At 54.4% G+C, this 14,441-nt stretch overlaps 1 protein-coding gene across 3 annotated transcripts in view; it reads right to left on the bottom strand.

The window, feature by feature from the left end:
* Positions 1-14,441, bottom strand: part of RyR (Ryanodine receptor) — a 67,537-nt gene that overhangs the window by 1,270 nt on the left and 51,826 nt on the right. The window contains exons 54-76 of one of the 3 annotated variants that reach the window (XM_037216607.1): positions 14,273-14,409; positions 13,682-13,902; positions 13,326-13,416; positions 12,653-12,793; positions 12,118-12,281; positions 11,634-11,802; positions 11,113-11,250; positions 10,398-10,566; positions 9,704-9,827; positions 8,614-8,940; positions 8,189-8,299; positions 7,738-7,840; positions 6,786-6,845; positions 5,688-5,823; positions 5,198-5,279; positions 4,571-4,734; positions 3,398-3,593; positions 2,877-3,066; positions 2,550-2,633; positions 1,952-2,132; positions 1,471-1,599; positions 1,110-1,268; positions 15-118 (exon numbers count right to left, since the gene is read on the bottom strand). In XM_037216607.1, coding sequence (XP_037072502.1) covers positions 1,120-1,268; positions 1,471-1,599; positions 1,952-2,132; positions 2,550-2,633; positions 2,877-3,066; positions 3,398-3,593; positions 4,571-4,734; positions 5,198-5,279; positions 5,688-5,823; positions 6,786-6,845; positions 7,738-7,840; positions 8,189-8,299; positions 8,614-8,940; positions 9,704-9,827; positions 10,398-10,566; positions 11,113-11,250; positions 11,634-11,802; positions 12,118-12,281; positions 12,653-12,793; positions 13,326-13,416; positions 13,682-13,902; positions 14,273-14,409 — 3,266 coding nt within the window. In that variant the 3' untranslated portion in view covers positions 15-118; positions 1,110-1,119. Of the gene's footprint in view, positions 1-14; positions 119-1,109; positions 1,269-1,470; positions 1,600-1,951; positions 2,133-2,549; positions 2,634-2,876; positions 3,067-3,397; positions 3,594-4,570; positions 4,735-5,197; positions 5,280-5,687; positions 5,824-6,785; positions 6,846-7,276; positions 7,304-7,737; positions 7,841-8,188; positions 8,300-8,613; positions 8,941-9,703; positions 9,828-10,397; positions 10,567-11,112; positions 11,251-11,633; positions 11,803-12,117; positions 12,282-12,652; positions 12,794-13,325; positions 13,417-13,681; positions 13,903-14,272; positions 14,410-14,441 lie in introns of all 3 variants that reach the window. The other 2 variants (XM_037216608.1, XM_037216609.1) reach the window with 2 other exon arrangements.

Raw genomic sequence — 14,441 nt, forward strand, 5'->3', positions numbered from 1 at the left:
GTCCACAAGCAGACCTGTAGAGGTGGTGCTGCCACGATTTCGAGTCGGTTGGATCCAGCCGATCCGGCATGGTCAGCTCCGCTTTGGTCGTTTCCATTATTTCGTACTCGGCGATGCTCTGTCGAGAGGCGCCATCTGTCAATGCGGCGGACATACAACGGGCACGCGCATGCCATTACACCACCACTCTCCTGCCCAGCTCTCCGCCAGCTTCGTTAAGGCTACCCGTCGGCATCCATGATCCGGTGACGCCGAGCCCATCACTTTGACATTTCGTGGTGCACGTGACGTCATATGACTGGTTTATAGTCCGGCGTCTTGACCAGCAAACGACTGATACCGCGGAGTCTAAAAAACAAAAACAAAAAGCTGGAGCCAGAGCAACAGGTTCCCAAACGCTCAGGGCTGTTTTCACACGAGGTCTGCAGAATTTGCTTCCGTACCTTTTTTCTCTCACGACAGTTTTAAGACCCCGTTCCACTGCTATGGTGCACTAGTATAGGTTACCTACACAAACCTCGTGCTCGTGCTCGTGCTCGGTGCTCGTGTTTGCGCTAAATAGCTCCAACACCGTTTAACCTCCGGCCGCAGGTGCCCGCTTCAGCCTGTTTCTTCGCCGCGTCCGATCTCACCGGCAGCGTGCTGCTCCGCGAGTCAGTCAAGCGGCCACCCTGGGTGGGGGCCCGCCGGAGCACCCGCACCCCAACACACGACATGTGCGGCACCCCGCAACCCCGTGCCGGCCGAACCTCAGTGCCGGAGGTGGGCCACGGTCATCGCATTACCCCTCCCCCCCCCCTATACACACACATCGCATCGTCTTCTGGGACGGATATGTTTGAAAGGGCCGATCATGCCCAAAAGACCGCTGGCCCCGCCAGACCAAACCAAAGGCAGTGACACCAACGGGTAGCGCGTCCACCCACAGACGCAGCAAGGGTCGCCACGACCCCAGGATTAGCCTGCAGTAACTCCAGACGGATTCTGCCTTCAACATACAGAAACATGTATTCTCGATAGCCTCTGCAATCTGTGACATCATTTCCCACGAGTCCACACCTTGTGCCTGCAAGGTGCGTCTTTACCCCTCCCTGCGGCACCTTCCGCACCTTCAGGTACTTATCCTTGGCGTGCTGAACCAGCTCCTGCTCCCGTCCGGCGAACAGGTTCAGGCCGACAGGCAGCAGTCGCTTCAGACACGCCACCATCAGGCTCGACGCCACATCCTTGTCCTTGCTCTTCTTCTTGTCGCCGCGCTTCTTCTTTTTCTGTGGACCCCAGGCACGCTTGTGAGCAGACAGCGTGCCAGCAGGGGTGAGGGGGACCCGCGAGGGAGACGTGGCTTGTAGTGTCCAACGTCTCAATCAGCCCAGCCCAGCCCAGCCCAGCCCAGCCCAGCCAGCCAGCGGTCGCGGCCGCGTCGCCTGCCCCCCCCCCCTCCCCCCCCCGCGCCTCGGCGGGTTGACCCACCTTGCCGCGGCCCTGGGAGGGCTCCGAAGTGGCCGCGGTCGAGCGCCGAGCGGTGGATGTGGGCCGGATCAGCGTCATGTTGTCGATCTCGTTCTGGGAGATGAAGTTTGTCTCCTCGCGTGTGAAGTACTGCAACGGAGTGACCACACGGTAGCGGCCAGACCTTCACACGTTCAATCAAGTGAATGCAATCTGCTCAAGGTGCTTTGACATTATATTAGGTTTTACTTACGACTATAAAAATAGACAACCCGAGTCGATAATGCTGGTTACAAAGTGACGAATCATGACGAGTCACCTAAATTCACTGCAATTTGCATATGAGTTACATATGAGCAATGAGCATATGAGTTGCATATGAGCACGGAAGAAACAGCCTAACGCGCCTGCTTGAAATGCATTGCAATGGGTCCGTACGGTGCCCGACCGATGGTTAGCCGTAAGAAGACATGGGGAACACAAGAGAAGACACAGCACGCACCTGAGACTTGGACCAGATCTCGAAGATGACAGCCACGTGGTTGTAGAGGTCTTCGGCCTTCAGGCACGCAGTCCTTGAGCCAGTGCGACCGTTGCAGGTCGACGTACTTGATCAGCAGCGGGTAGAAGGCGTAGATGTCGCGCACCAGAAGGTACCACATTTCCTGCAACTGCCCCTCCACCTATGGCAGCAAGGACAAAGGTCAAGGTCAGGGACGCCGAAAAGCCGGGGCATTAGTAGTCCCGCTGCTCAATGTTATATCTGACGGCAGCAAAAGGCCATCAACAGAATATATCTCAACAGACAAGCATTACCACACAATTGGTGTTATCATGAAACAAACGAAATGTCCTTTAGTCAAACTGCAACACAGATGTTCTGCACGGTATACAGGTGAAGCAAAATGCAAAATGTTGCAGGCGCCCATTAAAAGCCGACGTAAATCATAGACGTAAACATGTGCTAAAAACAAAATTTATTCAGTCTCAACAGGCAGAGCTCGCTGACTCAGCCACAAACAGTCACGCCTATGGCGAGGACATCGACTACCGCACGCTCAAGGACGCTATCTCGATGTAGAAAAGTGCTCCACACGGACCTGGGAGGTGTCCTCGGTGGTGCTCTTCAGAAATCCTCTCAGGTTCTCCTCCTTGTGGTACATAGCCTCAGTGCGGCGACGGACCTGCGGGCACCAGCGGCTTCAGCGGACTGCTCAACATTCTACGAAACGCCGAACAACATCCACGCGATGCAAAGTTCATGGGGAGCTGCAAAAGACCCCCTGGCCAGCGACACCGGGACAAGACGACGGCGGTCACCGGACTTCTGCGCCCCACGACTCAGCGCCACGGCGAGCGAGGCCGGGTCACCGCGGACGTGCCGCCGCGCCACGCCGCGCCGCGCCGCGGTCCAGCCCAGCCCGTACCTTCTCAGCCAGCGGCAGGTACGGGTCGTACAGAAGGTCCTGGCTGCAGCTGACGATGATCTGCTGGGCGTAGCCGGCGATCCGCGTCATCCAGGGCGCCTCCGGAGAGCCGATGTTCGACTTGATCAGGTTCAGGATGTTCTTCAGCAGCTGGTTCATGTGACCGTCCGTCACCCGGGTGATGTGTGTCCTGCGAGGGGGGGGGGGGGGTGCAGGGGCAACGGGTGAGGAGGGCACCACGATCATTATGGCGATTTGTTTTATATCAGTCAATCGATAAAATAATTGCTTCAATACATAGATAAAACAACGGTCCTGCGAAATATGCGCATCATCATTTCACGGAAATACCACCCAGCAGATACCACGATACAAGTCAAATTTCCGTTAATCAAACCCCACTTTACCCGAAGATTCCCAGCAATCGTCGCGTTTCTCCAGTTCCATAACACGAACTAGCGCGGAGTTGCACCGCCGCCCGCCCGACCCACCCCGGCGGCAGCTGCCCCCAGCGGACTCACTCAGCGCCCGTCTCGCTGGGCACGTTGTCGGCGCCCTGGGACCACCAGAACGGCAGGTACGAGCAGAGCATGGGCAGCAGCGAGTCGACGATGTGGCGCGCCTCGTCGTACTTGCCGCCGCTATCGGAGAACTTCTCCACCATCTTCAGGATCTCGTCCAGGGTGGGCACAGCCGCCTCCAGCCGAGCCATCACCTCTGGGGATGATATTTAGGGTTTATAGGGGCGCCGACTACGTGGCCACTTCGCGCCCTCTCCAAATATGCGGACCGCGTGCCACTCGGCCAAAACTATGCCAGCTATGTAATACTCCGCGCTTCGATCTGTTGTCTATCAGTTTGGACGGCAATAATTAATTTTGAAGTCAAGATGGGCTAGAAGGCGAGTATGCCAACAAAGTCACGACAGTGGGTCCCAACCTATGACCTGAGAAAGGGACGCTGGAAAGAAACAGCCCGGATGGTCCGTGGCATAAAGACGACACCAGGTCAGGACATACTCAAAGGTCAGACACTCGCCATATCTCTCGCATTGTGGCATGTCATGGCCCGATAGGTAAAATGAGTGGGTAGCGTAGGTGTGCCCAAGCCGAAGCCGGCCAAAGACCAGCCTCCTCAATTACTTTAACCCGATGAGACGATTTCTATTCGCCAATCAGTTGCATGACAGCATCGAAGACGTGATTTGCTCCGTCAAAATAATGTCGTCACCTGTCATTAATACAACAGGTGACTACCGATCTCAGGTCACCCACAGGGTCGTCACTTCTGCCAGGACGGGGCGCGCCAGAGCGGGCAGGGGCGCTAACTGACTGGACGCCTGGCGAGGACTGGGGCCCACACCAAAGGCATGAAGGATGCCAAGTGAGAATTTGTGTGTAGTGTGGTTGTGAAGTTTCGTTAAAATCTAGCACGTGTGAGAGCAAAGTTGAGTAGTTCCGAAACGCCGGAAATAAAGCATAATGGGGGCAATTTAATCGAGTCAAACGACGTTCAAACGTCTTTTCCACTTTTGTAGCGGGAATTTTAGGCGTGATGTAAGGATGATGAGTAAATACGGTGACACTGCAGCGGAATTAACGCAAACCAAAAAACATGCGGTTTTTTGTGACACCGAAACTCCCAGGAATCTTGCAGCCCAAAACCCCGCCACCGACGCGCCCCAGCCCGAGCACCTTGCGCCTCCAGCGAGCGCTCCTGCAGCCGGCCGTGGATGGAGTATTGGTTGTACTGGTTGAGGTCGGGCTCCAGGAAGGCGACGGGGAAGCAGGCGGCGAACGCGCCCAGGCAGGTGCCCAGCGAGGGCCGGTGCCGGTCCAGCTCAGCTTTGATGAACTTCCTGCCGGGGGAGCGTGGCAGTGGCATCAGAGCCCACCGGGGGACCCTATCGGGGTGCGGGCACAAGTAACCGAAAGCGCGAAGGCAGCCGAGGTCAGGGAAGTGTGTCACAAGGGACGCAATCTAGCGCACTGGTTGATCTGGCTGCTGTATCTTTTCAGATGCATAAGTACGACCGTGAAGCAAGCCTGTTGCTCTCCAAGTTAGCAGCGATGTGCTATCTGTAATCACGTGGAGCTTTGCAATCACTAACTCTGTAACTCTGCAACAATTTCTTTCTTCGACTCTACGAACACATAAAACTATACAGACACATCGCATCACATCATACAGACACAGCCGTACAGACACAATCATACGGACACATCGTGGTCATACCGACAACCGCGCAACTCACATTACTTTCGATGCTATAATCAAAGTCACGCGTCACAGGTGACAGCGCCGTTACCACGTGCACGTACCTCTGGTTGGAAAGGTTTGGGTCGGTGCCCAGCTGGTACAGGCCGTGGAACAGTTTGTAGCAGGCCACCTGAATTTCGTCCACTGAAACGGGTCAACCAATGAGCGTGCGTTACATGCGAAGACAGTTCAGTGGGCATTCGCAGCCACGTCCATGAACAAGACGTGTTTATCCGGCCATTTCAGTTACTAAAACGTGCACGAAACCCGAAGCGTTTTGTCAGTCAGCCCATTCTTTTCTAGCTTCGTATGTCATTCACAATAAGGTGTATGGTCATTGTCGAGCGGGCAGCGGCTGCACACTTTGGAAGCTCTACCAAAGGCGTTCAAAGTTAAGTGAGAAAAAAAAAACAACCACCATGCGTCATCGAAAACTTCCTTAAAGCAGACAAGGAAGCATCCAATAGATAAACTTTTGGCGTAGATCCGCGCTGGCGCCCGCAGTTCCGACCAAGTTCATCCCTGGTGACGTCAGCATACCGCGTCACTTACGGAGCAGGTCGGAGCCGTACTCGCAGACCACGAGGTGGTCGAAGAAGGCGGTCAGCACGGGGAACAGCACCAGCTGCACGTAGTTGAGACAGGAGGACGTCTTGAGGTGGGTGCCGCGGATGTAGCTGTACTTCTCCTGGGTATAGTCACGCACGTGGTCAGGACTGGCACTAGAAGAGGCGAAGGGACGCGAACAGACGGCAGAGACTAGCGGTGAGTAACGAGACTGCCAGAACCAGAACAACAGAGAAAGATAACAAGACAGAGAGAGTAGGGAGGGAGAGAGGGCGAGAGAGAGAGCGAGAGAGAGAGAGAGAGCGAGAGAGAGAGAGAGAGCGAGGGAGAGAGAGAGAGAGAGAGAGAGAGAGAGAGAGAGAGAGAGAGAGAGAGAGAAGAGAGAGAGAGAAGAGAGAGAGAGAGAGAGCAGAGAGAGAGAGAGAGAGAGAGAGAGAGAGAGAGAAGAGAGAGAGAGAGGGAGAGATGAGAAAGAGAGAGAGAGAGAGAGAGAAAGAAGAGAGAAGAGGAAGGAGAGAAGAGAGAAAGGAGAGAGAGAAGGAGAGGAGAGAGAGAGAGAGAGGGAGAGAGAGAGAGAGAGAGAGAGAGAGAGAGAGAGAGAGAGAGAGAGAGAGAGAGAGAGAGAGAGAGAGAGAGAGAGAGAGAGAGAGACCAGAGGGTCTGTTGCGGTGAGCCACAGACGTGCTCACAGAGACTCGAAGGAGACAATGATAATGACCAAGCTTTTTAGCAATACGAATGATTTGCACTTATTTACCAAATAATCAGTAGAATCAGTCGTCAGTAGTGAAAAACACACCAAAGCGCAACTCAAGGGTTAGAAGGGCACACGGCAACAATAACAATGGCAACAACGACGGCAACAATCGCATGCAGACCCATGCGGGCGTAGCATGCATGTCAGGTCTCGCTTTGAAGCCAGCTGCTCTTTGGGCTGCTCTCAATAAAACACCAGATTGACTGGTGCGCTGTTTGCAGTCTTAAGGAAAGCTGACATTTGGGAGAAATATTCAACTAAACCAAACGGCGGAGGGTGCAAATTCTATGGGCGGAGCCTCAGAAGGCGTCCGCCAGTCACACTACCTGTATCACTCCGCCGCGCTCTTTAACGTTTATGTTGAGAAGCCCCCACTTCACCAGACACTGACCGACCAGGACAACTTTCAGTACAGCAAGTCGATGACGAGCTCACGGGAAACAGCAACATCCTGCACGTTATCGATGGACGCTTCGTAGCGTTTTGAGTTCTGTTCGCCAAAACGTTGACATATGCGTAAATGTATTGTGTTTTGATTCATAAATTGTTGTGTTCACCAACTTATGTTTCCGCATTCCAGCAGATGCAAAAAATGTTTTGCAACGTCTTTAAATCCCTACATTGCGTCTGTGATGAGGCGTTACGCAAAAATCGGTATGCGTTGAATAAGCTGTGACTAAGCTATGTCTTGCGACGCGAAGCCATTTAAAGCTTTATGCAAGCTACAAGTTTAAACAGCTAGCCAAAAGTTATTTTATTGGATGCTAATAAGCCAGTCTGGCACGGCCAATCGTCAGTGACGACTCGTTGCAAATACCGTGGTTTTTGGCAAATATCCGGACACCTAAAAGAGCCTCATTTGTAACGACAAGGAGAAGAACATTCATATGCGACAGGCTTTAGAACGATGATGTTCGTCGGCAATGTTTCATGCAGTTCATATTTCAACCAACAAAAAACAAAAACATTACAATGAATTGTGCACCACAAAAATGAAATTAACGGTGTCTATCGCGTGAATGGAAATAACCTCAAATGAGATATAAACAGCAAATCCACTAACGCAGACCAAACGCAATAAAGTGAGAGTCTCTGCAGTCAACGACATCTACAACACAACCTTGCATAATAATGCGAGTCAGGCGGCTGGGAATCCCTGTCCACGTGCGCCCCCTGGCTACAGTAACAGCCGACAGCGCCAACAGGATGACGCCGTTAGGTCTACCGTCTCGTGGACAAGTAATGCAGGGAGGCCCGGGTCGGAAAGAGAGCACCCACCTCCTGCAGATGCTGCACCGTTGTTCCCACGTCCTCGGCCGCGTGGTTGAAGAAGGTCAGCATCGACGTCCGCACGAACTCCGGACACTGCTTAGCCAGGGACCTGTTGCGAGGTCATGGTGGGTTCGGTTAAGCGCCGCTACATGGGCCGCACACTGGCTGCAGTGGTGATAAGGCACAAAGGCAGTGACATTAAATAACAACACGTTAAATTTCGCTCAAACCGCGGGAACGGCAGCAGCTTAACCCCTAGACCAGAACCTCCGACAGAACCCCGAGACCGTGCAGGAGCTGCACGTCACCCACACCCGACCCGACCCAAGCGACCTGCCACACGGACCACGACGTCTGAACGACCCTGCAAGGTCCGTCCCCTCCGATTTAACGTCTTCCAGCTGGTGCGGTAGGACGTCAGGTCCGACCGGTGAGGGAGCCGGACCGCGCGACTGACCTGGCATCGACGGCCCTGACCAGCACGGTCAGGCAGCGCACTGCCAGCCGGGTATCGCTGCTGAAGGACGACATCTTCATCCGCAGCAGGTGCGCCAGCTTGCAGAACACGCTGCCGTGCGGGAAGTGACGTCACACGAACGGCCGTGACGCACGAGCATTGGCCGGGCGATGCGACGGAAGAGGCGCGACATCAGTGCAATAGTACGCGCCTTTTATGTACTGGCTTGCTTGCAAGTTCGTTCTTGATGTCGATATTCAGCTCCTCGGTTAGAAACCAAAACAAATCCATAAGTAAACAAATTGTCGGCTGTAAAGTGAGTGATCAGTGAGAATTTCAAAGTCGCCTGAAAGTAAAAATTGAGCCCAGGGAGTTTTCACAGCAGTTACATCAGTGATTCTTGTGTACTTCCCCCAACCACTCACTTGGCGACCATCTCCTTCTCCTTGAGCGAGGCGGCGCCGACCATGTTGGTAACGGTCGGCACGGCGATGAAGTAGCTCCTGTTGGTGCTGAAGTACTTCTCCATCAGCGGCAGCACCACCTTGAAGAAGAACTTGACGTCGCGCGACGGCCGCTTGAAGCTGACACGGTGGCCCAGGTTCTGGCTGGGCACCAGCACCTTCATGTTGAGCGCCGCGCTGCCCAAGTACTGCTGCAGCTTCTCCAGCAAGCTGTAGGCGAAGCGACGCTCGGTGGCCGCCGCCGCTGCCTTCTCCTGGCTCTCGCTATCCGAGCGAGATGTTCGAGCCCTGAAAAGGCAGACAGAGGTCAACTTGACACATTGTTGTCAGTTTGTGGATAGAAGGGAAGTAGGTCGGAGTCATTTATGTAGATCTGACTTAGCGCAGCTCCACCCAGACTCTACGGATGACATGAAACACAAAATCAAGACGTCATGAGCACAAAATCCTCTAACGAATAAAAAACCAGCAATTTAGATAGACACACATTGTGGCGTCACCTGGTGTTTTCCCGCATGGCGATTTAAGGGAATGCTTTACATTTCAAGATATTGAAGGAAACATCAGATATGATGAAAAAAGCTCATTCATAACTATCGGCATACATTTAAGTAGCAAAGACTGTTCTAAACAACCCAATTTCTCGGTTCAGTGAAAATCCTCCCCGATGCGCTATCGCTCGATCACGTCATCGCATCTTGCACAACATTCATTGAGAGCCAATTGACGGCAGTTATATATGGAAATCATGCTCACGAGCGCCAGGCATGAATGATTCCACCATCATATTTTGGTTTTCCTTGATCGCCGCAAGGTTAAGAAATGGTAGGATTTCAATAACGTCGTTGTGACGTCATGAATGCCAAGGTGACTTTGAATTACCCTCCCCGCAATAGTCTCCCCTTTTTGGTGGACGGTAGCTTAGAAACTAGAGGGGTTTAGGTCTCAAGAAGAGCAGGGCTGTGAACTGCACCAAACGATCTTCAAGATGGCTATTTCAGTTAAAAATGTGAAACGTTCTCTTTAAAGCCACTTGGCAGCACGGAAGTACCTGGCCAGCTTGTATCCCTGGAACTGGAGGTATTTGAGCAGCTCTTGACACCGCTCCCGGTCCTTGCGCTTTTCCTTGTCGGTCAGCAGGTCGTACGGCACCATCTGCGGATGAACGGCAGCACCTGCGGGCACAAAAGTTAGTTCCAAATGTCAGAACATCCGTCTAGGCCTAGATTTCACAGCTTCCTACAACAGCCTTTAAAAAGGTGCATACAATGCCCAGATTTGCCAGGGATCTGCTCCACAGGGAACATCGACTGTAATATCATTGCAGCACCGTCCGACATTTGCTTATCATATATTTTCACAGCATAGCTAAGCCATTCTTCCTCGCATCAAGCGAAGGCTCGCAGCACTATCAGCGCTGCCATCTATCGCACGGATGGCGGCTCAATGCTGCCACCTGGTGTATCTCGCGGGTTTTTGGCTTGCGCATGGGGCCGTACCGCAGACATGCAGTCCAAATCGGTTAACTGCTGTATCGTTGCGCATGCTGTAGTTAAACCCATGAATTGACGCCGCTCCGCAACACGAACTCTCCACATTAAGAACAGCCGCCGTTCCATCCACCCGGAAGATGCGTCGACAAGGCTTTGGCCCTAGAAGGCCAGCCCGCTCTCCACAGCTCGTGAATCACAGACTGATTCCCCCTCCCGCATTCCAGCCTCCGCGGCCCGGCGGCGGCTGCTCACCGCACGCCTCCAGCTCGTGTTTGGTCTTCTTGGCCCAGATGTCGTGCGCGTTCTCGGCCAGTCGCTCGGCCATGTTCTGCATCTCCCTGCTGAGCGTCAGGTTGGTCATGTCCACCGGCTGCGGGTTGTAGTTGGCCGGGTTCCCGCTGAGGGCGTCCGGCGTTGTCGGCTGTTGGCGCGGACACGGCCGGCTGTCAGGACCGAGACGCGCCGCACCAGTGCGCCCCTCACACAGGTCCGATACGCCAACCTCAGGATAAGGGATACTATTTGATAGAGCGAAGGTCTGGAGGAATAGATTCGTTGAATTCAGCGATCGTTCCAGATGGGTCAGTACATTCCAGTACATCATTCACGTATGTCGTGCGGTGGCATAATGAGTTTACCACGAGCACGATCAGAACAAGATATTTTTTAGAAGAATGCATGTCGTCCACGCCTCTGAAACACGTCTCTCTTGCCTTGACCACATCAGGCTCGCAGCTCTATGGAAGGGCACCACCAGGAGCCACTCAGTCCACCTAACCACACACGTGTAGACTCGAGACTGCATCGCACATCTAAATCAGCACTAACCACGCCAATGTCGCAGATAGTTCATTAGCCAAAACATCCACACCGCACGAACATTCCCACCACCACATAGCTGAAACGACCAACAGGTCACTTCAGCCGTGTGACGTCACTCTAGCCGGTGACGTCACACGTGCCGCACCATGTCCTGTCGGGAGGAGCTGCGCCGGATCGAGCCCTTGGGGCTGAGCGTGTCCGCCTCGCCGTACTCCACAGTCCAGCCAAGCGCCAGCAGAGCCGTCAGCGCCTGGCGAACAGGGTCCCGGTACCGCTCTCGCTCCTGAAACACCGATCAGGGTCAGGAGCACCGTCGAGTAAGGGCTCCAGCAGGGACGTCAACGCCTGGTGCACCGGGTCCCGGTACCGCTCCCCCTCCTGAAACACCGACCAGGGGCCAGGAGCACCGTCGGGCAACGGCAACGTTCCCGCTACACGACTGGGGAAATCATCCCTGAAATAACCACCAAGACATCCCGGATAAAAAGCCGGGAAATCGCATTACCCAGTTGCACATCACCCTCTACACACAACACACAACATCGCACAGAGCCCTCCCGAAAGGAAATGAGTACAAGACTAGCTTTTGGAGCAAACGGTATGAACGCCGATCAAACGATCCGTCCCAGTCATCTGTCAACTTCGTATGTCATCTGGATTCCGTACGTATTCGGACAGCATGGTTGGCGGCTTCAAGCGCGGATGCGTTTTTTCGTCCCGACTATACTCTTCGCCGTAGAACCAGCCGTTCTCAAACTTGCGGGACGACCAGGCGTCATGGTAGTGGTCGCTGAACTTCTGAATGACGTCATTCATCTCTTTGGTCAGCGTGACACTGGAAAGCAGCGTAAACGTTGGCGATGAGGGGAGGTACAAAGTACAAAACGCTTATCTATCGAAGGCGCGGTTGGGCGTTAGCTGACGGTCTGTCGTCACAAGGGACATTTGATACCAGACCTGGATCTCCAGCAATGGTCGTGGTTTGAGTGGAGTTCATACGGAGCAGAAAACACAAGTATATTGAAAAACGAATCCGTTGCACCTGGCTGCAAACACGCTTAACTCCGAGCACTTGACTCAAATACATCAAAGGAATGCTTTCTTCCAACGTCACGCGCGCCGAGCCATCCCACCCACACACGCCTCTCACCTGCTCGTGTCGATCGGCTGGGGAATATACTTGGCGTCGGTGCGCGTGCTCTGGCGGAACAGCTCGTCCTCGTAGCCGGTGGTGAGCGAGTAGTCGGGCGGCAGGGCGCAGCCGATGGCCGTCAAGCACGGCAGCGCGTTCCCGAACAGGTCCGGATCGTACTCCTGGTGAGGGCCGAGGCGGCGTCACGACGGTCCGACACGCCTGGGCGCGCGCACGGCCGTGCCCGGCTCATCGACGGGTCGGTGGGTCACGGTGGATCATGGTGGCCCGCCGTCCGGCAGAATTTGACGCTATCGTGCAGACTTGATGACAATTGGCGGAACCGATGCCGAGATGAGTGGATCCGCTCGCAGCCAGATGCGAGGCGTCAATAATTCACGGCCATAATTTGTTGACTGTTGACTGGTGAGGGTAAAAAGATAATGGATTTTAAAACAAGAAATCAAAACTTGCTGGTTTAACTCAAGGTGCCGCATTTATAATGCATCCATTTTACAGCATGCCTCTAACATAAAAAGGCATGCAAACGCACCATTTTGGCAAGAGAGTCGAAGATGTTGGAGAACAGTATCATGGTGAGTCGCTTCTCCTCTTCGCTGGCGCAGCCGTAGGCGCCCTGGCCGTTGGGGGAGCCGTAGTATCGGCCACAGCGGTCGTAGTGTAGCGTCAGCAGCTGCCGGCAGGGTCAGGGGTCAGGCCGCGCCGGGCCAGAGGTCAAGCCGTGTCGGGTCTGAGGTCAGGACGAGCCGGGCTAGAGGTCAGACCGGGCCGGGTCGGAGGTCAGGCCGGGACGGGTCGGGGTCAGACGTAGCCAGGTCAGAGATCAGGCCGGGTCAGATGTCGGGCCGGACAGGAGACAGCGTAACCAATGAGCGTCGGTAGCATCACCGATCGCGGAAACTGACTGACAAGACCGCAATGGACATCATCAGAACAAAACACATGCAGGCAGGGAAAGCAACAGCGTTCACGAGTACTTCGCACTTCTCTGGTGTGTTTGTAGATGGTTCATCACTCCCAGTAACTTACCTGGTGAATCAAAGACCACATCGTGCTGTGCCAGGCCTCAAACAAAGCATCAAATTTATATATTTTAAGATGTGGACAGCATGAACCTTAAGGAAAGCAGCTTTCCCCATCATGAAGCGCCATGACCAGAGGTAAACGGCCTTGGGCCTGCAGCAGTTTTGGCACGTTTGTCCTACCCGGAGCGCCACGGTGGTGTACTCGGTGATGTTGGAGACGTCCACAGTTAGCTTCCTCAGCAACTTCAGCATCATGCCCGGGTGGAGTTCTCTGAAGCACAGTCATATTTGTAGAACACGATTGCGTTAGCTCTGATGGGCCATACACCATCCTGTAGAGATGCAAGCGTAGTGACACAAAGCCTGATTATGAACATAACAGCGCAAATTTGTCAACTGCTAATGCCTCCCGAAGCGCGTTTAGAGCACCAGCACATAGAATGTGAGCACTACACACGTGTCTACACATACCCGGCAATATATGTTCACCCCCACCGCACCACCGGTCGTCACCACACGCCCGCACTGCGACCGACCTGGTAAGAGTGACGAGGAAGTCGGACACGGCCTCCCGCTGGCCCTTGGTCAGAATCCTGTTCTTGCTCAGCCGGTACACGGTGTGCAGCGTGGCGTCCAGCAGGCTGGAGTAGTTGTCGGCGTCGGCGTAGAAGCGCGAGTGCTTAATGAGCAGCGGCAGGATCGAATTGCCGATGTAGCGGTTCAGCGCCAGGCCCATGTCGGACTCGCCTCCGTCGCTCTGCCGACGCAGCAGGGCGGCGTCATGACCTGGGCCTTAGGCTGGGCGGAGGCAGCAGGAGTGACGGCGGAGTGGCGCGAGGCAGCACGGGTCGATGAGTGTTAGTGGTTGCTATGTTGATCGGGGTGATGAAAAACCGACACAAGCTCATCGTTTTCAAGCATCTTCTTTAGGGGTGGGGGGGGGGGCAAATCGCACATGGGCACGACGGAGTCTTCCACAGCACATCAGAGCACAAGACCAATCTCCGATGTCCACGGAGCAAGCACGACATTGCAATTTTACCTAGCTCAATTCAGCACATTGTCGATCCAGCCCGTGCGGCGTACCACCAGTGGCAGGTATGCTGGCGGAGCAGCAAGCTGGTCACCTTATCCAGGACGGTGGCAGCGCGCAGGTCGGGCAGGAAGGCAAACTCCAGCAGGCGGAAGAAGAGCTCGCGGTCCTCGATGCCGTACACGCGCTCAAGGAAGAGCACCACCGACTGCTTGTGAGAAGGGATCAGGCCTGAAAGGGCACCGACATGGAGTCGAGTCACA

Source organism: Pollicipes pollicipes, unplaced genomic scaffold (assembly GCF_011947565.3).
Source record: "Pollicipes pollicipes isolate AB1234 unplaced genomic scaffold, Ppol_2.1 Scaffold_4002;HRSCAF=4701_pilon_pilon_pilon, whole genome shotgun sequence".
Lineage (NCBI taxonomy): Eukaryota > Metazoa > Arthropoda > Thecostraca > Pollicipedomorpha > Pollicipedidae > Pollicipes > Pollicipes pollicipes.